Raw genomic sequence first — 24,772 nt, 5'->3', positions numbered from 1 at the left:
TTAAAGAATAAAACCTTCCCCCGAATATGTATTAGAGAGCATTTAAACAGATTACAAAATTGATTAATATTATTATAAGGTTTGAAGAAATGGGAAATAATGAGAAGAAATAGAGAGAATTAATAACATGGAGACCATGAAGTGGATAAAATAATTGCAACAAAAGGGTTAGATGTAATGTTGATGGTTGCACGAACTATATATTTTAAAACATCAAAATCGTAAACATTATTATTATTATTCTCAAAATCTACTTAAAAATTATGAAGAAATCAGAAGAAAGTACAGGCCTTACTTACATGGAGCGAGACCTGATTATGACTAGGTAATGACGATTTCTCTTTCTCTTAATCTTGTTTACAAAAATAAGTCAACAAACAATAATCTTCTACATGAGGCTCTTGCTAATACCATTGAGATAATCATTTCGATGATATAATATTCTTTATTATCCAGTTAGCATATGTATCAATGCACACTTATATATGTAATAAGTTGGAAATATTAACAAATTGCACAAATAAATACGTTCCTTCTAGCTAACCAGTAATTGTTAGGAATATAATATGTTATGATAAATAGCTAAAACATTTGGTTGTTTTGATCCACATACAGTATTTCAAAAATCAGTTTGGATATTGGTTTGAAATTGATGTTCCGTCTAAAAAGAAACAGAAAAGAGTTTACCAGCTGTTTTATTTTTTTAGTTCTTGTGCCTTACTAATTGCAGTCAAAATTTGCTAATTTCATTGATGTTTTCAAAATTTTAACTAAAAAGAACAAGAAACACTAGCATAGAGATTTTGACCATCTTAAACAAACTGTGAACCGTTTTATATAATGAACCGAGCAAATCGTTTCTCTTTATAATGTCATAAACGTATATAGCTAGAAAGCTCATTTCTACCACCTGAAAAAGAATTAGAGTAGCCCTTTGGTATGTATGAAAAAGAATGTAGCAACGCCTAGTTTACTGGCCCGCGTTCAAAGAGAGACATCAACCTCAACAGAGGAGTCAGTCAAGATTACGTCTCTTGAGTTCTCGGCTTTTGGATGATCCATCGAGTCTAATCTTATCCGCACATGCATTGGCTTCAAGAAGACAATGTCTCTCAGTTCTCTCTTTGACTTGGCCAACAGTTTCACAAATATTTCTTCCTTCATTGTCGTTATGTTCCGTACTGGCTTTAAATTCTCTGCTATTCTTCTCGCCAGTTCTTCCTGGCTTGCACTTTCTGTCTCTTCGTTTCTTGCCAGTCTTAAATACAAAGCTGCGTAAACAATAAGCTGCACAACCCCAAGTCGACAAAGTTATCCACTCTTTTTTCTTAATATAGTAAACTTTGGCCTTTTGTTGATAACGGAGACTTGAGGGAAGGTTTTAGGCGTACCTCACTTGTGCCAGGACTTGTTTTGACAGTACAATTAATGTGAATACGTCCGTCTTCTTCCCTTTCAATCTCAGAAGGGTTAACATCTACTTCTTCCTCTTCCTCATCTGCTTCGGGGTTGGCTATTTCTTTGGCGAGGCTATCTAATTCATCATACCATTGTTGTGAAACTCCAATCTATAAGTTATGAAAACAAATTTTTTGAGCTAACTCGGATTTAATTCAGAGCAGATATCAGGAATGCAATGCTCTTAATTAACCTTTTCTGGAGGTTCAACTGCACTTCCAGTAGCCGAGACTTCACTGATTGCACCTCTTGTCTGTCGCCATATACAGCTTTCTTGTATCGGCTCAACAATCTCCGTGCATGGAGGAATCTCTATGTTCAACCGTATGCTAATATTACCTGTTAAAAGAAAAAGTAGTAGTTGAATCAAACCAGATATCTAGATTGTCAGCTCGAACCAATGTTAAAACCATCTTCATGCTGCAGCTAATTCGGATTGGGGTGATGAACTTCTAACATCAAGACTATTATTATAAGAGAATGAGAAAATATTAGGGTCTGTCTAGCAAATAACACCTGGCAATAACCGGAGTTCCTGAGTATGACTGAGATGTGCTTCCTGAACTCCATTAGCTCTGGTTATAATTTAGCAAAAACAACACGACATCAGTTAGTAAGTTTCAGAACAAGAGAAGTGTTGTTAAAGGATAAGATAATGAATAAGAAATCACTAACAGATTGAAAACTCTCTCCAGCGGAATGAACAACCAATAGGGTAACCCAAGGATCCCAATGTTTGAGAACTGAATGCTAGAGCATGATCCAGATTCTCTATTTACCTTCAACACCCGCTGACAAGCTTAACGTACAAGGCAAAATGTGTTAGTTGATGCATAGAGATGAAAAATATGTAAATAAAGTTGCGTATATGTCGTTTACCTATATCTGTCATGAAAATGTTGTCTCCAAGGTTAGTAAAAGAGGAAAAAACGGAAGCACTTGGCTGTTCCTTGCATGAGGTGATAGTTTCAGTTTGCTGTTGCACCCAGTTAGAAGGAATATGTTTCAACACTGATAGCTTCTCTGTGATTGATTGCCCGCAGATCTCCATTATTTTCGAAAACCCTTATATTTGATAGAAATATCTTTTAGATACAATGAGTCAGGAAGCCAAACTAAAACGGATAAAAAGAAATGCTGATTCTTGTATGCAACCTTCCACGACTTCTTCGATCTCTCCTGAAGCTAAATTAATCATCCATAACTTTGAAAAACTGAAAGATATGAGAAACCTATTTGGTCACAAGCGTAAAAGGGTAGCAAAAGAAAGAAAGAGAGACTGAGCGATCACTACTAGTACTATAAAGAAGCAATCCCTTTAACTAGTCTTTTTACCTTTTGTTACTGACTAAAAGACTCTCATCATCACGCTTCTTCAGTATATGCCATGGAAACAAGAGTGAGCGAGCATCAAATTCTTCTAATTTGGCATCAGCATCAACTGTTGTATCATCATCTTTTCCAAGACCCAATTTCTCCATTATCCAAGACCACATGCCACCACTTTTCTTAACAACCTTTGGATATACTGTTTCCAGGACCCGGCTAGTTATATTTGCTCTTCTAATGGCGTGATTCTTAACTCAAAGAATGGGGAAAAGAAAAGGAAAGGAAACAAAGAGGAAAAAAAAATCTTAAACATGAAAACATTCAATGGCACAATCAGTAATCATAAATGTGTATCTTCTTCTGGAGCCATACCTCAGAATCTACAATGTAAAGGCAATCCTCCTCTTCGTCATAAAGGGTCCCTGTAGGACGTAACATCTTTGCAGATTCAAATTCTCCATCCTCAAAACCGGGGAAGCAACCAATCTGAAATAAAAACATTGTCTTAAAGTTTAGTTTAAACAAGGAGCTTCAAATGCACGTTCTCTCTAAGAATGCCCTTTTAAGAGAATCGAGCAAAGAAACTCTATAAAGATTATAATTCCCCAAATGCACGTTCTTTCACTTACACTGTCTGAAATCTTCCCATTGTTTTCAAACATAATTATACGATGATGGTTGGTATCAGAAAGAAACAGACGGTCTCCAACTTCGTCTGCAGAGATACAACCTGTCACAGAGAATGTCAGACAGAGACAATATGATTGTTGAAGATAGCATAGCATCAAAATTTTGTTCCAAATTTTTCGTGAACAATATATTTGAGAGTAGCGTATGAAAGATAAAACTAAAAACGACCCAAAAAGGAAAGAAATTCAAGATATACCTGGATAGTAAAGTAACAAATCTTGAAAGAAAGAAGAGAAATGTGATTCCTTGATAGCTTCAGCTTGTTTTGACCAAGTGTTCGTGAAAATCCTCACAGACTTGGATTTCTCAATATCTTGAGCGAGGCTGTCAAGAGCTGCAGCAAAGCGCAAGAAGAAGAAACCAGAATATGTATCACATTAATCACAAGAATAATTATATGCTTTCGACTTCCAAGATCCTCAGGAAGACTCACAAGCTAAATCAGCATAATGAAATTCCTTTTTCTCTCTAAAGGTGAACATGAAACAATAAGTATGACATCGTAGAAAATATGTGTAGTCAATAAGATGATAAAGTAGGTATACCTTTAGCTACAGAAGCAATATCGAGATCTTTTTCTTCGTAGATTAAAGGGTTCTTAAAATCTTTAAACACGATGTAACGTACTTCCCCACTTGTCTGATACAAGTAAAAAACATCACACCTTCAATTAAAATCGAGGTATTTGCACACAACTTGAAAAAATGATATAGAAAGATGTAATCTACAGCGACATTTTCTTGGAGATACAATATATACCTTGGAAAATTCTTTTTCAGAAAGTAATACAGGAAAAGTGAGGTATTCATTCACAATCAACTCAGCTAAAGCAGTTCGATCATCAGTGACTCGAGCTTGATCACTGAAGTGGATACCCATGAAACAGACACCTGGGGACCTTAAAAACCACAAAAAAAGATTATTTGCCATAGTTCCCGTTAAGTTGCCATGAGTTTTGAGTTAAAAGCTTTCATAAACCTCTGCTGAAGCAACTTTAGTTTCTCAAAGAATTCAGTTGGATCAGTTCTTCCGTTTAGCAAATTTCCAGCGAGAACAACATAAGTTCCTTTATCCTTGAAAAGCTGTTTGTTCTCAATGTCTCGGTTCAACCAATGATGGGAAGGACCTAAGAGTTCATTCACAAACTTTGTTTACAACACGAATAAATGTATCAAGACAATTAAACTAAAAAGATATGAGAATCGGTATAACACTCAGCTACCTTCTAGTTTATCAAGTGAAGCTCTAATATAAGAGAGCAAATCAACATATGGAGAAGAAGGGGAAGAAGAAGAAGCTCGAGATACTCGTCTCACTGATGCAAATCTGAAAGAGACTGCCCAGTACAAATTAGAAAGAGAGCTCAGAACCTACAGTCAACATTAAAAAATCGAATTACCCGCGAGAAAGACATTGTTCGACCAATGTCTTGGACCCAATGTTCAAATCTCTATCCAATGAAGGAGCTAAACAGATGGCCGGAGGAGTACTGGGTCGGTGAAATCGCCCATGAGCATTGTCTGGTAAGTAAAAATACAACCAAAACATCGTTAGAAACACTAAAATAGTGAAAACCCAGAAAGCTAGAATGGGAGAAGACGATCAATTTTCCGAAACCTGAGAGAATCCGAGAAGAAAGCCATGAAAATTTCTTCAGATGGAGGCTTCTCTTAGACATTTCTGTATCGTGGGGTTCACTTGCTATCCTAAGCTCAACGAATATCAGTAAAAGTCAGGTTTTTGAAGGGTTTAACCGGCAGCACCGGAGCCCGGCAGGATCTTAAGCAAAAAAAAACTCAAGACTTTCAGGCGACCGGTCGAGAAAGTGAAGGTTATGACTTTGGACAAGGAACTCAAATGATCGTTTATAAACCATTTTGTTGAAGAGTAGAACAAGTTGGGGTGGTGGCGCAGTTGGTTAGCGCGTCGGTCTCATAGCTATCAGAGTAATCCGGAGGTCGAGAGTTCGAGCCTCTCTCACCCCATATCTTTTATTTTTATGTTTATTAGTTATGTAAGATAGAGTCGGGTTAACTCGACCGGGTCGGGTCATGATCCAAATCCATCTAATAGCAAAACCCTAATTTGGCGCCGATATCTCCATCTTCCGTCCCCATAAACCCTTTTCTTCTAACCTACTTAGTTTTTCTTTTTGCTTCGCTCTCATCCGAAGGCGACAAAGATGGTGAAACGGAGTAAAAGTAAGATTAATCTTTCATTCAGATTTATGTTTGGGATTTGTCGTAGTCGATGAATTGAATCAATTATTCCTTTCAGGACTTTTACTTCATCTTTATTGATTATTTGATGGTTTTTTTTTGGCAGAGAGTAAGAGTAAGAGGGTGACCTTGAAGCAGAAGCATAAGGTTCTGAGGAAGGTGAAGGAGCACCATAAGAAGAAGGCAAAGGATGCTAAAAAGCTTGGGCTTAACCGGAAGCCAAGAGTAGAGAAGGACCCAGGTATCCCCAATGACTGGCCTTTTAAGGAACAAGAGCTCAAAGCCCTTGAAGCTCGACGTGCCCGTGCTCTCGAAGAGATCGAGCAGAAAAAAGTCGCCCGCAAAGAAAGGGTATAGCTTACAATTTTTAGCTTATAGCTGTGACAAATAGTTTGAAAATAGTAAAAGCTACATTATCTTCTTGTTTAATTGATTGATCAAAGTAACATTTTCCATGTCCTGCTTTTTGATATTCTTTCGTATTATCAGTTGTGGTTTGTGTTCTGATCTCTCTTAATAATATCTATTTAGGCCAAAAAAAGGAAGCTTGGTGATGATGAGGATGAGGATACCAAGACAGAAGAAGAGACCAGAGAGGACCCAACTAGAGTTGTCAATGTTCGAGGTGAGTGTGGTGCTTTGATTTCGATATATTCTCCACACGCTTATGTGGTATCTTTGATTCTTTGCCTTCACTAATGTCTATTATTTTACAGATAACTCGGAGAGGGCTTTCTACAAGGAGCTTGTTAAAGTCATTGAACTGTCTGATGTCATTTTGGAGGTTCTTGATGCCCGTGATCCCCTTGGCACTAGGTGTACTGACATGGAGAGGATGGTTATGCAAGCTGGTCCCAATAAGCATCTTGTGTTGCTGTTGAACAAGATTGGTAAGTTCCTCGATAAGAGTTTGTTCTTGAACATAAAAAGTTGATTGTTTCCTCTGGGTGTTGCCAATACTTTTTGTAACTGAATCTTTTTGTCTAGATCTTGTTCCCCGTGAGGCGGCTGAGAAATGGCTTAAGTACCTTAGGGAAGAATTTCCTGCTGTTGCATTCAAATGTAGTACCCAGGAACAGAGATCAAACTTGGGTTGGAAATCATCTAAGGCATCAAAACCAAGCAATATGTTGCAGACTAGTGATTGTCTTGGAGCAGATACTCTTATCAAGTTGTTGAAAAACTACTCAAGAAGTCATGAGGTTGGTTTTTCATTATTCACATTTTAGTCACCCTGCCTTAGCATGAAGTTATATTATCCAGTTTTAATTAAATCTTCCTTTGATGTTCTTTGGCAGTTAAAAAAATCTATTACAGTTGGTATTATTGGATTGCCTAATGTCGGGAAGAGTAGTCTTATTAACAGTTTGAAGAGAGCTCACGTTGTCAATGTTGGTGCCACACCAGGACTGACTAGGTCTCTGCAAGAGGTTCACTTGGATAAAAACGTGAAGTTGTTGGATTGTCCTGGAGTTGTGATGCTCAAATCATCAGGAAATGATGCTTCTATAGCTCTCCGCAATTGTAAAAGAATCGAGAAGTTGGATGATCCAGTTAGTCCAGGTAATTTGAAATATTCTATAGATAGAATCAGGCATCTCTTTGTTTTTGCTTTTAAAGGTTAGAACCTCAGTACCTAACCTGGAAATCTTCTCCTTTGTGGAAAATTTAGTTAAGGAAATTCTCAAGCTTTGTCCAACACAAATGCTGGTAACTCTGTATAAAATCCCAAGCTTCGAGGCAGTTGATGATTTTCTTTATAAAGTCGCCACGGTAAGGGGTAAGCTTAAAAAGGGTGGTCTTGTGGATATTGAAGCTGCTGCAAGAATTGTTTTGCATGACTGGAATGAAGGTGTGGATACGTCTTTTAGTGTTTCATATACTAGTAACATGAAGAGTATTTAAAACCAGTTTCTAACTCATCAATGTTTCTAATACGAATGGTTGTTCAGGTAAAATCCCATACTATACAATGCCCCCAAAGAGGGACCAAGGTGGACACGCAGAGTCAAAGATTGTGACCGAGCTGGCCAAGGAATTCAATATAGATGAGGTTTACAGTGGTGAATCCTCTTTCATTGGGAGCTTGAAGACAGTTAACGAGTTCAACCCAGTTGAGGTTCCTTCAAATGGTCCTCTCAATTTTGATGAAACTATGATCGAGGTTGGTAAAATTGTCTCGTGATTCCATTTGCTTGTAAATGATTCGGTCTGGTTTAATCTTGGTTTTATGTATCACCAACAAAAAATACACAGGATGAGACTACTAAGACTCAGACAGAGGAAGAGGCTGACCATGACAGTGGTGATGAGTCTATGGGAGGGGAGGAGGAGGAAAAGGCAGGAAAGGCTAAGGAGAAATCAGAGAGGGGGAGGCAGAACGTTAAGCTATACTCGGAGGAAAGCATGTTGAATACAAAAAAGCAGAAAGCAGAGAAGAAGATGAGGAAGAAAGCAAAGAAAGCAGGAGGTGATGAGGACCTGATGGAGGGAGATTATGATTTCAAAGTGGATTATAAGAAAGATTTCCAGATCGATGCTAAAATTCCGATGGATGGACTTTTGCCTGAAGAATGAGTGATCGGCAACATCGTTTTTTTTTTACTGCTGTAGTATGCGTTTATGATTTGGTCGGTTAAAACTTTTGATATATATTGTGTGCTTCATGAACTATTAGTAGTACCACTGAAGCAATTTTGATTTCTACAATTAACTAGTAGTAGTAGGTAAGTGTTCTCTGTCTTTCACATAAAACACCCTCCGTAGTAAAAGAGAGAACTGTTTGCTCTTTTTGGCTGGAGATGATAGTCTCCCCTCCGTTCACTCACAGGCATATTCTCACTATTCCGATCTCTGGTCGGAGCTTCTGTTTGTACAACGTCATCTCTCTCGCTCTCTCTCCAGTTCAGGTAATGAAACTCAGGGTAATATTTTCACATTACAAGCATTCCTACATGCTTAAACACCATGAGCTTACCAAACAGATTAAATTTCATGTGTTGTCCCTGAATGTCAACAGTCACGTCTTCTCATGACTCTTCTTCACTTAAAGACACAACAGTCTTTTTGCTGGTCTCATGACCAAACAGCTCACTTCACATCAGTTACCACGGCATCACTACTTCTTTTTTAGATAGGTTAAGTTGGTTTGACACTGCGAATTCTGTAATTCTGTTTAAACATCACTTTTGTTAACATTTTTAGTATTGTTGACACTTGACATTGTTATTTGTGTTTCGGCTTCAAGCGCTAAATCGTATTATACACTTCTAAATGTTGTTCGCTCCCACCTTTTAAATATTGAGATTGAAGTGGTTTACTCACGATCCCAAAACTTTAAGACCTTTACTATATGAAGTAACCAGACATTTGCACCGTAATACTAGTCCTAATCCGGAACATGCCAAACGTTAAAATCCAAGTTTTGAAATTTTGTCATTCCATACCAAACAAATCCAAGTTTTGAAAATAAAATCTTGTTATTAGCGATCCGCGGCGTTTAAAATGGAGAATCTATGGATATCTGACCGTTCGTGCTAGCCACGGGGAACTTACGCGCGTAAAAGACACACTGATATCCCCGAAAATAGGATCCGGATCCGAAAAAAACTGACCCGTTTTGAAGCGGTTTGTTTGTTTTCATATTACAAAAAATACCGTTTTGGGCCAAGTCAAAAAAAGAAAAAAGAAAAGCTCAAGGCTCTTTGGTGTCCGTCCCTTCGCATTACAATCTCGGCCTTTCCCTATGCTCTTCGCTCTTCTTCCTCTTGAAACTCACAAGTTCTCTTCCTAGGGTTTATACTTTATACTAAGGGTTTCTCTCCCTCTCTATCTCTGTATCCAAATTACAAAACCCCTCTCTCATTTCTTCTTCTCCAGAGTGTCCTTCTCTCTAAAACCTAGTGGTTTCGTTCTTCTGCGTCTTCTGGTGTAATGGATAGATACAAGAGAGTCGACAAACCGAAGCCTGAGTCTCCGATTAACGAGAATGAGATCCGTATCACCAGTCAAGGCCTTATCCGAAACTACATCAGTTACGCCACCAGCCTTCTTCAGGTACCCTCTCTCCCACTCAAGTGCGTGATGTTTCATATTAATTTGTGTTTCGGCTGGTCTGTTGTAAGGTTTTTCTAGGGTTAGGTTTCAAATGTGCATATAAAGATTTTGTCTTTCAGTGTAATCTTAAAGGGTTTTTTTTTCTTCTTCAAATGTGGTTATAAAGATTTTGTTTTTTTCTGGGGCTTATGCACCATTACACTGATTCCGTTTTTACTACTCGAGGCTATGGATTGCACATTTTCCTTATGTGATGTGTGAAAGTTTTGAATTTTTGTGTGTGTTAATTACCCGTTTCTGTAACTTTCAGGAGAAAGGTGTGAAAGACATTGTGTTGAAGGCTATGGGGCAGGCAATCAGCAAGACTGTGGCCATCTCTGAGATACTAAAAGTCAGTGCTTTTATTTTGAAATACTTGGGAAGATAACATCTAAATGTGCTTCTCTGTTTTATCCAAGTGGCTAAGATTTTATCATCCATGCTGCAGAATAAAATTCCAGGTTTGCATCAAGATATTGCAATCAGTTCTATGAGCATCACTGATGTCTGGGAGCCTATGGAGGAGGGTCTTGTACCGTGAGTATCTTGCATTACTCTGTTCCTTGCTTTTCTTTTTGGGTGGCTTCAAGTTAATTCTATTTGATGCAGGGTTGAGTTGACGCGCCATGTCTCCATGATTTCAATTACATTGTCTTTGAGTGAGCTGAATAAAGACTCTCCTGGGTGAGTTTGTCTTTTGTTCATCCTTTTCTTTTTGGGAACTGCGGAAGTCTTGATTCATGCAAATACATTAATAAATTTTGCTTGAAAGACTCATCTCAGACTTATTTCATTATGGATTTTCTTACTTCACATGGTATCCTTGGTTCGTAATATGTATTTACAATAAAGGCTTTTAATTGTGTTCAGGTATCAAGCTCCAGCACAGACAGATCAGTCTAAGCCTCAATATCAGCCACAGCAAGGAAAACAAGCCCGCTTACCGTACAATGCTTATGGTGAAGGTGATGCATTAAACTTTCTTGAGAACTTGTAGCTGTTAATGTTGAAAGCTTATATCATAACACCAGCTTTTGAAAAATTGGAATGTAGATTCGTATGGTCGAGGGAGAGGTCGTGGCAGAGGGAGAGGCAGGGGAAGAGGTGGATATGAAAACAACCAAGGGATTTATCAAGGCAAATCCCAAGGGAACTATCAAGAAGATTATCAAGGTATTGCTATGTCATTAAAGAAGCTCATTTGTTCGTTATCTTGGAATTCATTTGGTTATCTATTGTTTCTGTGAATCTGATGTTGATTTTTCAGTGATATAATGTAAGATTTTAAGACTAATAATAAACCTTGTGTTACGGGTTTTTTAGTTTGTAACTGACTCATAGCTTTGTTATTGGTACGATTAGACATTGAAGGCGGGTATTCAAACTGGGGCAGAGGCCGTGGACGTGGTGGAAGGAGTTATGGCTCTCGTGGTAAGTAAGAACATTGTGAAATAGCAAAAACCAGCAACTTACTAGGTTTAAGGGTGCTATGAGACAATACTCTAGATCGACATTGATTAGTCAATTTGTTTGTCACATGACAGTAAACCCTTCATTTAGTTACAATCTTTACTCTATCTGAAATGCAAATTTTAATAAATTAGCACCACTTTCTATGTGTTAGGTGCTGGATATCAGGGTGGCAGAGGTGGGTATAGTGGTGGGAGAGATGATGGATATGGTGGGGAGAGAAACGACGGTTACAGTGGAGGTAGAAACGACGGTTACAGTGGAGGTAGAAACGACGGTTACAGTGGGGGCAGAAACAACAGTTACGGTGGAGGCAGAAACAACAGTTACGGTGGAGGCAGAAACGACGGTTACGGGGGAGGCAGAAACGACGGTTACGGTGGAGGCAGAAATGACAGTTACAGTGGAGGCAGAAACGATGGGTATGGGGGAAGAAGAGGCGGATTTCGAGGTGGCCGTGGGGGAGATAGAGGTGATGGGTATGGGGGAGGCAGAGAAGAAGGATATGGTGTACGCCAAGGTGGATATGAAGGGAGAGGCGGAGGCCGAGGTGATGGGTATGGAGGAGGCCGAGGTGATGGGTATGGAGGAGGCAGAGGTGATGGTTACGAGGGAGGCCGAGGTGGTTACCGTGGAGTTAGAGGTGGATATGGTCGTGGGCGTGGAAGGATGGGTAATGGTGGCCGTTCAAGGGGTGGTGCTAGTAACCAGAACCAAGCCTAAGCTGTTTCGTTTCCCATTTTGGAAGCTATATATGGGATAATTTTGCTGCTTAATTTTCCGTTACCTAAAAGACCCTTCAAAATCGTAGCATAACATAATCTACCGGGCACTCCCAAGGGATATGATATCTTGTTTGTTAAACTATGTGGATGACGGTTCTGTAAAAACTCCCTTTGGTGAATTCCATATAAAAAGCCCAGGGGAGTTTAAGGGAAGGGTTTCTTTTTGTTTTCTTCTCTTTAGTTTTTTCTTCTGCACAAATTTAGCCCAAGTGCAATATCAGCTTCTCTTGCTTCTTGTAATTAATTATGGTTTGCTTTTTTCTAGTATTTGTCCAAATCTTTCTATAACGTGTACTGCAGTCTGCATATATTTATTAACTATTTTGGGGGAGATCAAGCTATTAATGCCTTGTATAGGGAGAAAAGATTTAGTGCAAGATTGGATGTATATAGAGTAAAAGAACAAAAAAGACAGCCAAACTCGGCTGCACTCCTCTTGGTTGCGTCAAGCAGAGTCCACATAAACAAATCGTCATGAAAAATGTGAAGCAAAATATATATCAACAACATGGTGGCTTTTAAAAATGTAAAAACCAAATTAATAGTAGTAAAAAATATGGTGCTGCCCAGGATCGAACTGGAGACCTTTTGCGTGTAAGGCAAACGTGATAACCACTACACCACAGCACCTGATGTTTAGAGTGTGATATTTCATTATCAAATTATAAAGAGTTAGCAATTAGTACATATCGAATTATCGATTAATAGCCCATCATAAAGGTCCATACGAAGAAAATGGTAAAACATTAATTAAATTAATGTATCCTTTTAATATAAAAGTTGAGTTATTTTCTTAAATTTTCTGATATAAAGATATTCAGGAAAGGGAGAAAGCGAGAAGGACGTAAAAATACGAAATGACAGACAGAAGAGAAGATTCGGTGTCGAGGCATAATACGACAGCGTTTCTAAGAATATATTTTCGTAGTATTAATTTCTGGAGAAGGAGAGAAATAATATTTTTGGATAATAAATAAATAGAGTGAAAAATCCCCACATCACTCCGACGGTTAATTACGGAGTCCCCCGCCTGAACCGGGGAGAGAGAACCCATCACGTAGCCAGCCACTGTGTCGCGTCTTCGACCCACTTCCTTCGAACGTCCCCAATACATACATACACAAATCGTAACTTTTTTTTCTTTTCTTGATACATAAAAATAAACAAAAAATCGAAGAATTACAAGAAAAGCAAGAAAAGAATCGTATCCTTTTTTTAGTTTTGTTTTAATTTTGTTTTGGCTTCACTTTGTAGGATTCGAAACACGCATACGCAAATTCGAGAGTCGAGAGATAGAGAAAGAAGAAGTATTTTGTCCGTATTTAAAAGAGCGGACGATCCAGATCGTTTCTGCTGGCGGAGAGAGATAGAGAGTGAGATAGAGAGTGAATCACGATGCCGGAAATTTCGCCGGCTGACCTCTCCAGGCTTTCTTCCCCTTCTTCTTCTTCTTCTTCCTCAAGTTCCGGCCGAGCCTCTGTTCAAATCGAGGAGATTGAAGGCGGAGCTGTCGGTGCTATTGGTGGTGCCAGTGGCGTCGTCATTGGCTCCGAAGAACTTGAGACCAATCCGAAAACTCTTGCTGATAACACCGTTGCTGAATCTTCAGGTTTAGTCTCTCCCTCTTTTTATTCATTCCTTCGTCTGGGATTTGGATCCATTAGGTGATTTTCAAGTTTTGTAATTGGGTGCTCTTTCAGGTTCTGGGAATAAAAGCTTTTCACGAGTATGGACAATGCCAGTGGAGGGTTCATCGAGCAGTGAAAGGGGTGAACCGTCATCAACAGCAACAACAACAAAACAACCTAGGTTACAAAAATCAAAGACTGAGAGGCAGCAAAAAGTTACTCACATTCTTGCTGAGGATGCTGCTAAGATCTTCGATGACAAAATCTCTGCTGGCAAGAAGGTACGCCATCTATTTTTAGTTTGCTTTTTTAATCTTGTCCTTGTTCTATTTTTAGATATCTGTTACATATGAAATCAGTTTGACTTTGAACCCTGTTGAATCCTACTTTTATAATTGGCAATATTACTCTCTTGCAATTGGGAATATTTACTCTTTACTTTTAATATATCTTATTTTGCAGCTTAAATTGCTGAACCGTATAGCTACTGTGAAACATGATGGTACTGTTGAGTTTGATGTTCCAGCAGATGCTATCCCCCAACCTATTGTTGTTGACCGTGAAGGATCCAAAAACGGTTTTTGTGCTGATGAGTCTATTGATGGGATAGACCTTCAGTATATCCCTCCTATGCAAATCGTTATGCTCATTGTTGGAACACGCGGTGATGTTCAACCTTTTGTTGCAATAGCCAAACGCCTTCAGGTTGGCAGATTCCTTCATTTGAGAACTCTTCTACTTGTTTCGGAGAAAGTAATGGACTGTTTCGGTTATGTAGGACTATGGGCATCGAGTTAGACTTGCAACTCATGCAAATTTTAAAGAGTTTGTTTTGACTGCTGGACTGGAGTTCTATCCTCTAGGTGGAGATCCAAAAGTGCTTGCCGGTTGTAAGTATCTTCCAAACATTGCCTTTCTTTCTTCATCTTTTTAGGTTTACTGATTCTAGCTTTAAAAGTTTTCAGCAATTCACCGTTTCCTGCTGTGTTGTGTACAGATATGGTTAAGAACAAGGGCTTTTTACCATCAGGCCCTTCAGAGATCCCAATTCAACGAAACCAAATGAAAGACATCATATATTCTCTACTTCCAGCATGTAAAGAACCTGATCCAGATTCTGGGATTTCCTTTAAAGCTGATGCCATCATTGCCAACCCCCCAGCGTATGGTTAGTACAGCATCTTCGAATTACTGGCTACTATTCTATCATACCTGGGTGTGTGCACCATTGAGGACACAACCCTATGCAAACCTAAATCTTGGCAGCAACTGGTTTCCTCACTTATTAGATTCACTTCTAGTGGTGACTAACTTGGAAATCGTCATTTCAGGACATACACATGTGGCAGAAGCACTGAAGATACCGATTCACGTGTTTTTCACCATGCCATGGACGTAAGTCTTGTGTTGGCAACAGATTATGGCTATATGGGTGTTACTTTAAACACTGACTCTTTTTGTTCTGAATCATTGACTCTCTTTTTGCTATTAAACAATGATGCAGACCAACCAGTGAATTTCCACACCCATTGTCACGTGTCAAACAACCAGCAGGATACAGAGTGAGACTTGTTTATTGACATATCATCTGATTGTTTTTTGCTTTTAAGCCCGACTTCTTTGTTCAACTTCAACATCATGCAATTTCAGCTTTCGTATCAAATCGTCGACTCATTGATCTGGCTTGGTATAAGAGATATGGTGAATGACCTTAGGAAAAAGAAATTGAAACTACGGCCTGTTACATATCTAAGTGGAACACAAGGATCTGGATCTAATATCCCACATGGATATATGTGGAGTCCTCACCTCGTCCCAAAGCCAAAAGGTAGCATGACTCATTAGCTTACTGATGACATAATGATATTTTTACTTTTAGATCTTTACTCACCTCTCTTTTATTTCTTAGACTGGGGGCCTCAAATTGATGTAGTGGGATTTTGCTTTCTTGATCTTGCGTCCAACTATGAACCTCCTGCAGAGCTTGTGGAATGGCTAGAAGCTGGTGACAAGCCCATATATATCGGCTTCGGTAGTCTCGTGAGTCTCTTTTACTGAATTGTATTTCTGTAGGATTTTGTGAGCAATTGAAAATAATGCATCTCCCTTTCTGTTTGATTGTAAAGCCTGTTCAAGAACCAGAGAAAATGACAGAAATCATTGTGGAAGCACTCCAAAGAACTAAACAGAGAGGAATCATCAACAAAGGCTGGGGTGGCCTTGGAAACTGTAGGTTCTTCAATTCGTGTTACCTTTCCATTATTGAATGTTTTCATCTATCATGTGTGGTATATGTTACTATAGTATTTACTTTATGTGGTTTTTATATAGTGAAAGAACCAAAGGACTTCGTTTACTTGTTGGATAATGTCCCACATGACTGGCTATTCCCGAGATGCAAGGCTGTGGTATGTCTAAGAATCGGGAAATTCTCGTAGTTTTGCCTTAGTTATCTTGCTGCTTTATTTGGTTCTGGAAATTTTTTGTCACACAGTTTGCTTATCTGGATTAGTACTAGTTTGTCTTTAAGCCTGAAATTGTTGCTCCTCTGCTTTCAGGTTCATCATGGTGGTGCTGGAACAACTGCTGCAGGTCTTAAAGCCTCGGTAAGTTTAATATGAGTGGAAGCTATTGCGATAGGACTTATGTGGTTGATATGAAAGTGTTTTGCTTTTCCTTGAACACAGTGCCCAACTACAATCGTGCCTTTCTTTGGAGACCAACCTTTTTGGGGAGAACGAGTGCATGCTAGAGGTGTAGGTCCTGCACCAATCCCAGTGGATGAATTCTCACTTCATAAGCTTGAAGATGCCATAAATTATATGCTCGATGAAAAGGTAAGACAGTGTCTTCAAAGAAGAAGTTTTGGTTTATGAAAATCCCTTAGTTATGACCATGTGGTTTAATTACAATGAAACTGAATAGGTGAAGAGCAATGCAGAGACGCTAGCAAAGGCGATGAAGGACGAGGATGGTGTGGCTGGAGCCGTAAAGGCCTTCTTTAAACATCTTCCAAGTACGAAACAGAATCTTCCGGATCCAGTCCCTGAAGCTCCTGGATTTCTCTCTTTTAGAAGATGCTTTGGATGTTCGTAACTTTCTCCCCCTCCAGAATCTCCTCTTTTTATCTCTTTTGTATTGTTGTCTCTTGTATGTCCTGTTTTCTTCTTCGGTTTTGGCTTTACAACAGCTTGCTTAGGAAAAGTTTTAACATTTGTGAAAAGTGCCTGGGAATTTGATGTTTTAGATGAATGCATATAATATAAAATTGTTATCAGGAGACTAGTGGAGATTGTGAGATCAAGTATTAATACAATGACATATTCTGTTTCAGTGTCTTGAGCTGCAACTTCTATGGAATATGGTGTACAGAAACAACACATCTCTCTCTCTCTAGTCTTTGCTATTATATTGTGTTCGTTTGTTGCTTTGAACTGATCAATGTAGTGTAAGAGCATGCTCGCTTGATTGCGTGGTTGTTTGTTGTATAATTGTTACGGCAGATAAATGAAATCTCAAATGTGAAGAGCTATTTTAGTGTGTATCTCTACTTTTGTGATTCGTATAGTTTGTTTTAAGCTCCATCCATCCATGGCATGGCCTATGAAAGTGAATGTTTTTGGCCATTAAAAGTTGTTGCCGACAATCACCAAGTGGAAGCCTACATTAACTACCGAATGTGTGTTTGTTTTTTAACAAAATGATTGTCCGCTTAATAAAACGATGATTAGGTGATAATTGCATAACTATAACATTATTAGCGGTTAAAAAAAAAAGACTGGAATGATTTGTAATGAGAGCATAAGGTATATAATGGTCACATGGGGAAAGTCAATTGTGCCGAATATAGGAAATAAAAATGATCCGGAAACAATATAAATCAGAGAGGCCTACATAGTGTACAAGTTTTCTCAATTAGCTGTCTATAAACTTTAAAGAAATAAATGTTTTATTATTATTGTCTTTTAACAAATCATTATCCAATGACACTATTGAGCTGCCGAGGGAAAGAGGTAAGACGAATAACAATCACATGACATGATACCGTTGTTGGCCAAACTCATTATTGTTATATCACTCCTGTACGATTTTTATTATACAAGTACACACACACATGCACATGTGTTTTCAAAAGTAACCAACAAAAAAAGAAGAAGCTTATGAGTTAATAAATGCAAATATACACACTAATTATGGTCATTTGTTTCTTGTAATCAATCTCATCTTTCTTAGGAATTGAACTCGGATCATCTCAAGCTACTTGGATGGGAATCTTCTTGCAGTGCCTACTTTTTTTCGGATTCAGAATGGTTTGGATTTATATTCCAAAGGTTGGATTAACACGCTAGATTGAATCTGTAGGTCGGGTTTTTAAAAGGATGACTTTATGAATCATCATGACAATAGTCAACTGGTTTTGTAACCTAATTTACTACTGTTCAAATTGATTATGAAAATATATATTCAATAATAATTGCTAAAACCCTTTTTTGTGTATTTAACTGGAGACCCAATGATTACGTTTTCACTATTATATCACCATTTCACATAATTTTATTAATAGATAAAAAAAGGGTGAATTAATGATATGATCATCATCGTCCAGATTAGCAATCGCAACCCAGATTCATGACTCTCATGATTATATAAATTGTAAATCTTCTAATTAATATGGTATTTTTAGTATCACTTTTTGAAAATGTTCCTTTATGTATTTATCTATTTATATTTTATATGAAATTAGGCGAATAAGAGATAATGGGAATGGTCACGCATTCTTCTTCTTATATTAACTCGTCTCTCCCGTAGCCTTTCTTCTACCCTCCTTCTTCTTCTTCTTCTTCTTCTCCTAATCCTCTTCCTTTCTTTTTATTTCGAGAAAAAGGCCTCTGCCTCTGCCTCTGTCTGAGACAGAGACAAATAAACACAACCAGAGAAAGAACAACAATATATATATATATATAACAATGGCGGCTGTCAGAAAGCTTACTCTACTCTTCGCTTCTGCATTACTTCTAGCAACTCTGTTTATCGGCGTTAGTTCATCCAGGTAATCACTTTAGTATCATCATCATGATTCTCACTTCATTTTATACATTGGTTAGTTAGACGTATGACATCCATGATCCATCAAAGAGTTTCTAGCTCAATGTAGCTTTGATTCTACGTGTTCTTGTTCTGCTGTTCACCAAGAATTAGTGAGCGTTCATCAAGAATGCAGAAACCTGATTTATTTCCCCCCTTAATATATACTGTATGTATACACCTTGAAGAGGTCCGTATTGCTGGTTTTGATCGATGAGTTTTCAAATATAATTTGATCATCCCTGATATTAGCGACATGCATACTAATTCTATAGTTATCGATCAATTGAAAAGAAATAAGGAAACAAAAAGCAGTGTGTAAATAAATTTTGATATATTAATATATATAGCAAGTGATAAATGAGACAATAATTTGTTGGATTGTATAATAATAATAATAATAAATGTTTTGTTAAAAAAAAAACAGGTCCAATGAAACATGGCATGAACATGCAGTTGAGAAGCCAGAGGAGGTAGCTGCCATGGTGGACATGTGAGTTTTTTTTATATATATCTACAAAACGAATATATAGATTTAGATGTTTTTTTTTTAACTTTTACTATATAATAATGACTAACAATGATAAATAGTAAACTTAAATATATATAAACTAAACTCATACTCCCAAATTTCCAATCATCAAAAAAAGAAAGAAAATACTGTAAAAAAAACTCTTACATCCAGGTGTACTTAGCTATATAGCAATCTCGTGATGCTTTTCTGAAAATAATAATTAAACTTTTCCCCATATAGCAAGCATCTTTGATATTATGTTTTTTATTCGAGGGAAACAAAAAGAAGAGGTAAGTAAAAATGAATGAATGAGAAAACAAAGGAGAAGAAGCGCAGGTTCACATGAATGAGAGAAGAAGTGTAGTTTCACTTGAGAGAAGAAGTAAAAAAAAAGTTTATGAGACATCACTTTCATATACTCTTATTAGTCCAAAAATGGGTCCAACTCAAAGCCCACATTCCTCTGACTATTCCCTTTTATTTGTTTTTCCTTCTTATTTCAGTATTTGATTTCTTAGTAATTACAGAATTAAATTTCATTTATGACATAGTTAAAGGATTTGTCACAATTTACTAACTTTATTTTTTTTCAACTTTACTCAACACCTAGAAAAGGAAATATGTATTATATAAATAAAAAAAATCATGTTGGAACCTGCATATGGTTGTATATTTATGTCATAAGATAATTTTGATTTAACTGTGGTGAGTGAGAGAGGTTCTTCTTTATGCTTATTCTCTCGTCCTACGCTGTAAAAGTCGGTTCATGCGATGTAGAGCTTGCTTCTCTTCATTAAAGGGCAATAATGCATCACTTGCACTTTGATCATACAATTTATACCGATAATGCATTGTTTGCTTCTTTTTTTTTTTTTGTTGATATAAAATGCGATTCGGAAGTGAGAGTATTATGATTGGTGGAGAGCGAAGATGCATGTGTAATGTTTCACCACTTAAAAATCTTTCTTTCGAAACGAATGATTTGACAGCCGCTCGATGCACATGCTCTCTCTCATGCCCACATGCATCGACACGTACACTTCATCATAACATGTTTTTGTTTTTTACCTTTTCTTTTACCTAATTATCAAAAAAAAAAAAACAATTTGTTAGAATTTTGGATTTTTCTTTTTAGTCGAGTATATCTGAAAATGATTTACATTACCATCTCTTGACTTTGAAGTTTTAGTTCTACTAAAAAGTCTTTCCAAATTATCTTATTTAGTTTTACTCGTAACAATTTTCAGTATTTATTTTGGTATTTTTTCCCTCATAAGTAACAAAAATAAAAAAAAGCAATGTATTTTTTTGTGAAATTTTAATAAGAGTCTTAAAGTTAAATCAGTTCACAAAAATATGCAATTAGCTAAAAATAAATATCAAATTTCTAGTATTTGAGTAAAATTGTAGTGATTTAAGTAATTTTGTAGTGATATTAATAATAAGGTGAAATTATTACAAGTCTAATAATTTTTTTTGGATGAAACGTTTAACGATGAAAACAGGAGCATTCGAAACAGCACAGAGCGGAGGAGATTGGGTTACTTCTCCTGCGCCACCGGCAACCCTATCGACGATTGCTGGCGTTGCGACCGTAAATGGCAGCTCCGTCGCAAACGTTTAGCCGATTGCTCTATCGGATTTGGCCGCAACGCTATCGGAGGCCGCGACGGCCGTTACTACGTCGTAACCGACCCTGGAGACGACAACCCGGTGAATCCGGTACCGGGGACACTCCGCCACGCCGTGATCCAAGAGGAACCGCTCTGGATCATCTTCAAACGCGACATGGTCATAACCTTGAAACAAGAGCTGATCATGAACAGCTTCAAGACCATCGACGGCCGTGGTGTCAATGTTCACATCGCTAATGGCGCTTGCCTCACGATTCAGTACGTCACCAACATCATCGTCCATGGGATTCATATCCATGACTGTAAGCCTACGGGTAACGCTATGGTTAGAAGCTCTCCGACGCATTACGGGTGGAGATCCATGGCTGATGGTGACGCTATCTCCATTTTTGGGGCGAGCCATATCTGGATTGACCACAATTCGCTTTCTAATTGTGCTGATGGCCTTGTTGACGCTGTTATGAGCTCCACCGCCATTACTGTCTCTAACAATTTCTTCACCCACCACAATGAGGTAAAACCTAAATTATTGATTTCTCTCTGTTCATGTATTGGAATAATTGGGGATTGATTAGAGAATGTGTTCACTAGGTTATGCTTTTGGGGCACAGTGATTCATACACAAGAGACAAGGTGATGCAAGTCACAATTGCTTACAACCATTTTGGTGAGGGTTTAATCCAGAGAATGCCAAGGTACTAAAGATCTTGAGCTCTGCTGGTTGTATGATTTGAGAAAGTTGTGTAGGTTCTAAGACAAATAAATGAATTTTTTTTTTGTCTTTGTAGGTGTAGGCATGGATATTTCCATGTAGTTAACAACGACTACACACACTGGGAAATGTATGCAATTGGTGGTAGTGCTAGTCCCACCATCAACAGTCAGGGCAATCGATTTCTTGCTCCAACTAACCCATTTGCTAAGGAGGTATGTTTCTTTTGACTATCACTTGATTCAAAAAGGATCCATCTTTATATCGTGTTTTGACATTAATGCTGTCACTATGAAAACACAAACTGTGGCTGACACCTGATCTTTCTAAAACGGTGATTGCAACGAGATTGATGATTGGTGAAATTTTGGCAGGTGACCAAGAGAGAGTACACAGGGCAATCGACATGGAAGCACTGGAATTGGAGATCAGAAGGAGATCTTTTCTTAAACGGAGCATTTTTCACACGTTCTGGAGCTGGAGCAGGAGCCAACTATGCCAGAGCTTCGAGTTTATCAGCAAAATCATCCTCACTAGTAGGGACAATGACCTCTTACTCGGGTGCTCTTAACTGCAGAGCCGGTCGTCGATGTTAATTGATCAAGAATAATCAGAAGAAAAAGAAAAAACCTTTTTTTTTTTGGTTGTGCAGAAGTCAACAAAATGTTTACCCATATCAGGCAACTCTGCTTTTTTTTTTTTTCTTACTTTAATTTTCACTCTTGGGGTTGTTGCGATATACACTTCCTGTTGGATGTGGAGGCCTAACTTAAACGGCTTCAACTGTATGTAATATAATGTTGTATGATTATTATTATTTTTCACCTCCATTGATATAAAAAAGTTGTTTCGTAAAAGTCTTTTATCTAGCTTTAGTCGTTATCTTGTTGCTTTAGTGGCTTTAAATGTACTTGGCGGGTTGCTTCAAAAGGAATCAATAGCAATAGTAGTGTCGTGTGAATAGGTTGAGAAATGAGGGAAGTGAATGTGGTGGGGACATAACAACAAGGAAACAGAGGAGAGACAAGAAGCACATGAGATTGCAAAGATAGAAGTTGTGCTTTAAAGAAGAAAGGTCTCTTTTTCCGAGTCATGTGATAGTTTGGCCGACGATCATGTCATTGATTATCCTCTATATTACAACCCGATTTGAACTAATTTCATTTGTCTTTTCTTCATCTTGACTTGTCTTTACTACTACTTATTACTCAAGAGTTGTTAGGGCATTATTCACCAAGCGGCCACTTTTAATTTGGACATTACTTAATACTCTCACCTGCATACAGTCTCCAACCAGTTTACATGGTCCAACGCATTCTATTTAGGATTCTTCTACCTTATCTATATTTCACTCAAAACCAGAATATAACAGATAAAAGAAAACTGAATATGCATATGATAACACAATATTGATGTATATTATGAGAATTCATATATACACTTTGTTATATAGCATAATTTAATAATCAGAGATATATGAATTTACTTATTTTTGTTGATGATTTTAAGTATATTTACGAAAAGATTCAATGGTCGCAGCAACATATATCGGGGTCTTTCCAGCCAACACACTGGCCAGTTGTGTATCCCATCTTGATACAAGCCGTCGCACAGTCAATAAGCATTTTACATGATCCAATGCAATTTTGGGGAAGCGCTTCAGTTTTCCCTACTTTTTCATCCAATATCAATTTTATAGAAAATAAGATTTGATTTACGATAACACATTATTGATATTTTTCGTAGTTTGCTGTTAAAACATATATACATGAAGAGACTAACCTGAAACCAAAAGAAATATGATGATTATTGAAATCATCACCATAGAGCTCATGAATCTAGTTTTGCAATTCATTTTTCCTAGTTGCCAATATATGACATTTGCTAGCTTTTAGATATGTTCTTATGAGCTCTCTTTATATCGTTTTCTTTTTTATTTTGCCACTCAAACCAAATTTAATGTGAATTAGTTTTCACTTACTAAGAAATCTAAATATATTTATGCCAATCTAAGGATATTTAATTTTGTTTATTTATTATAGTGTAACTTTCAAAATCTGAATTTTATTAATTTTTATTAATTAAATTGCACATTTTCAAAAAAAATTACTGCAAATCTAAAGAGGTTTTGATTCTTTCAATCTCAATCCTTTGCATGCAAGAAATACTGAAGCATGTCAATTGTCATGACACAGTTCTATAAATATTAAAAACTACCAAATCATTTTTGGGATTAATTTGCCAACCAATGGAAAAACGATTATGAGGTATGTTTTATATATATATATATATAAAACGAAGTTAGCAATAAATATTAAAAGTACCAATTTCGTTGTGTATTTATCACTTTGCTTAGTCTCAAAATTCAGGTTTTTCGCCCTAGCTCCGTCAGCGATCATCTTGGATATAAAAAAACACTCTTCGTTCTAAGTTAGAGACCTTCTCTCAAGTATCTAGAGCTCCTCCTGCTGTTTCTTACATGGCTACGTACGTACTTAGCTTGGTTAGAGGTTTTCCAACCTTAATCTTGTTTATGCTTAGGTATATAAGTAGGTAAAAGGTCTCTACTCTTTTTGTTTCAAGCTTTCTACTTAGTTTGTAACCATTCGAAAATAATAATAATAATTAATTAACGTACTCAGAGTCTCTTGTTATATACTGTATAGTATTACTAATCAGAAATATCAATTTACTATTACGAAGTGATATTTAGGTTTTTATATATAATTAAATAATACTTTAAGTTTATTGCAAACCTAAAGATTTTGATTCTCTGAGTACTCTTAATCCTTTTTACATGCAATAAATACTAAATCAAAGTTTTTGGAGGAATGTGACAACTAATTGAAAACCGATTCTGAGTTATGCGTTTTCATATTAAAAAGTTACTTTAAAGTTTTATATATATATATCAGACCTCTTAATCTAACTTCCAAAACAACTTTCATTTTCATTCTCTCTTATCGTTTTTTCACGTTTATATATATCAGCCTGCAATTGCCGTCGCCGACTCCTCACAAACCAATTGTTTATAGAAGAACTCCGTTGAAGCTGTGATCAAAACCTTGACTGCCGTCATACACTCATACATATGATCTACTTAATTGGCTTCTCCTCGATTATAAAACAACGTATAAAACCTAAACAAAATAT

The 24,772-nt window shown here is 37.2% G+C and overlaps 6 protein-coding genes, 1 long non-coding RNA gene and 2 other non-coding genes across 12 annotated transcripts; 6 read left to right on the top strand and 3 right to left on the bottom strand.

The window, feature by feature from the left end:
• Positions 1 to 812: 812 nt before the first annotated feature.
• On the bottom strand, positions 813 to 5,279 carry LOC17891070. Its single transcript, XM_006296742.2, has 17 exons — positions 5,095 to 5,279; positions 4,877 to 4,997; positions 4,700 to 4,803; positions 4,456 to 4,603; positions 4,237 to 4,375; positions 4,023 to 4,116; positions 3,674 to 3,811; positions 3,417 to 3,517; positions 3,160 to 3,273; positions 2,794 to 3,035; positions 2,614 to 2,672; positions 2,338 to 2,523; positions 2,134 to 2,257; positions 1,975 to 2,033; positions 1,652 to 1,797; positions 1,392 to 1,568; positions 813 to 1,287 (listed from the first exon to the last, which is right to left on the bottom strand). Exons 1-17 carry the CDS (start codon positions 5,153 to 5,155, stop codon positions 985 to 987), a joined length of 2,316 nt encoding a protein of 771 aa, XP_006296804.1. The 5' UTR covers positions 5,156 to 5,279; the 3' UTR covers positions 813 to 984.
• Positions 5,280 to 5,376: 97 nt separating this feature from the next.
• Positions 5,377 to 5,462, top strand: TRNAM-CAU. Its single transcript is given in 2 exon segments — positions 5,377 to 5,414; positions 5,427 to 5,462. It is a non-coding gene; the product is annotated as a tRNA-Met (tRNA).
• A 107-nt stretch (positions 5,463 to 5,569) lies between these two features.
• On the top strand, positions 5,570 to 8,428 carry LOC17893745 (guanine nucleotide-binding protein-like NSN1). Its single transcript, XM_006297250.2, has 9 exons — positions 5,570 to 5,678; positions 5,803 to 6,047; positions 6,228 to 6,321; positions 6,413 to 6,586; positions 6,684 to 6,898; positions 6,995 to 7,259; positions 7,369 to 7,548; positions 7,649 to 7,860; positions 7,953 to 8,428. The coding sequence occupies exons 1-9, from the start codon at positions 5,660 to 5,662 to the stop codon at positions 8,271 to 8,273; spliced, it is 1,725 nt and encodes a 574-aa protein (XP_006297312.1). The 5' UTR covers positions 5,570 to 5,659; the 3' UTR covers positions 8,274 to 8,428.
• A 976-nt stretch (positions 8,429 to 9,404) lies between these two features.
• Positions 9,405 to 12,356, top strand: LOC17892641 (TATA-binding protein-associated factor 2N). Of its 2 annotated transcripts, none has more exons than XM_006297754.2 (8): positions 9,405 to 9,752; positions 10,063 to 10,143; positions 10,240 to 10,328; positions 10,401 to 10,475; positions 10,662 to 10,756; positions 10,845 to 10,964; positions 11,154 to 11,222; positions 11,416 to 12,356. In XM_006297754.2, the coding sequence occupies exons 1-8, from the start codon at positions 9,630 to 9,632 to the stop codon at positions 11,982 to 11,984; spliced, it is 1,221 nt and encodes a 406-aa protein (XP_006297816.1). In that variant the 5' UTR covers positions 9,405 to 9,629; the 3' UTR covers positions 11,985 to 12,356. The 2 variants fall into 2 exon arrangements, with proteins under 2 accessions (XP_006297816.1, XP_023641081.1); XM_023785313.1 differs by having other exon boundaries at positions 10,662 to 10,761; positions 10,860 to 10,964; positions 11,430 to 12,356.
• A 247-nt stretch (positions 12,357 to 12,603) lies between these two features.
• Positions 12,604 to 12,676, bottom strand: TRNAV-UAC. The gene has a single exon. It is a non-coding gene; the product is annotated as a tRNA-Val (tRNA).
• A 395-nt stretch (positions 12,677 to 13,071) lies between these two features.
• Positions 13,072 to 17,165, top strand: LOC17893308 (sterol 3-beta-glucosyltransferase UGT80A2). The gene is made up of 16 exons (XM_006297121.2): positions 13,072 to 13,173; positions 13,301 to 13,655; positions 13,747 to 13,955; positions 14,137 to 14,379; positions 14,453 to 14,564; positions 14,672 to 14,842; positions 15,006 to 15,069; positions 15,179 to 15,236; positions 15,325 to 15,502; positions 15,584 to 15,714; positions 15,801 to 15,903; positions 16,006 to 16,082; positions 16,233 to 16,280; positions 16,362 to 16,511; positions 16,600 to 16,762; positions 17,009 to 17,165. Exons 2-16 carry the CDS (start codon positions 13,442 to 13,444, stop codon positions 17,014 to 17,016), a joined length of 1,929 nt encoding a protein of 642 aa, XP_006297183.1. The 5' UTR covers positions 13,072 to 13,173; positions 13,301 to 13,441; the 3' UTR covers positions 17,017 to 17,165.
• Positions 17,166 to 18,558: 1,393 nt separating this feature from the next.
• On the top strand, positions 18,559 to 22,451 carry LOC17892428 (probable pectate lyase 8). Its single transcript, XM_006297705.2, has 6 exons — positions 18,559 to 18,724; positions 19,187 to 19,252; positions 20,779 to 21,421; positions 21,499 to 21,602; positions 21,696 to 21,834; positions 21,994 to 22,451. The coding sequence occupies exons 1-6, from the start codon at positions 18,642 to 18,644 to the stop codon at positions 22,213 to 22,215; spliced, it is 1,257 nt and encodes a 418-aa protein (XP_006297767.1). The 5' UTR covers positions 18,559 to 18,641; the 3' UTR covers positions 22,216 to 22,451.
• Positions 22,452 to 23,009: 558 nt separating this feature from the next.
• LOC17891351 (putative defensin-like protein 73) lies at positions 23,010 to 23,519 on the bottom strand. 2 transcript variants are annotated; one of them, XM_006299511.2, is made up of 2 exons: positions 23,402 to 23,519; positions 23,010 to 23,288 (listed from the first exon to the last, which is right to left on the bottom strand). In XM_006299511.2, the coding sequence occupies exons 1-2, from the start codon at positions 23,472 to 23,474 to the stop codon at positions 23,146 to 23,148; spliced, it is 216 nt and encodes a 71-aa protein (XP_006299573.1). In that variant the 5' UTR covers positions 23,475 to 23,519; the 3' UTR covers positions 23,010 to 23,145. The 2 variants fall into 2 exon arrangements, 1 of the variants encoding a protein (XP_006299573.1); XR_002834804.1 differs by having other exon boundaries at positions 23,202 to 23,291; positions 23,402 to 23,492.
• Positions 23,520 to 23,807: 288 nt separating this feature from the next.
• Positions 23,808 to 24,256, top strand: LOC111831703. 2 transcript variants are annotated; one of them, XR_002834814.1, is made up of 2 exons: positions 23,808 to 23,886; positions 23,989 to 24,256. It is a non-coding gene; the product is annotated as an uncharacterized LOC111831703 (long non-coding RNA). The 2 variants fall into 2 exon arrangements; XR_002834813.1 differs by having other exon boundaries at positions 23,873 to 23,886; positions 23,976 to 24,256.
• Positions 24,257 to 24,772: the final 516 nt, after the last annotated feature.

Source organism: Capsella rubella, unplaced genomic scaffold (genome assembly GCF_000375325.1).
Source record: "Capsella rubella cultivar Monte Gargano unplaced genomic scaffold, Caprub1_0 scaffold_3, whole genome shotgun sequence".
NCBI classification, from domain to species: Eukaryota; Viridiplantae; Streptophyta; class Magnoliopsida; order Brassicales; family Brassicaceae; genus Capsella; species Capsella rubella.
This window is presented reverse-complemented; position numbering and strand designations above follow the sequence as displayed.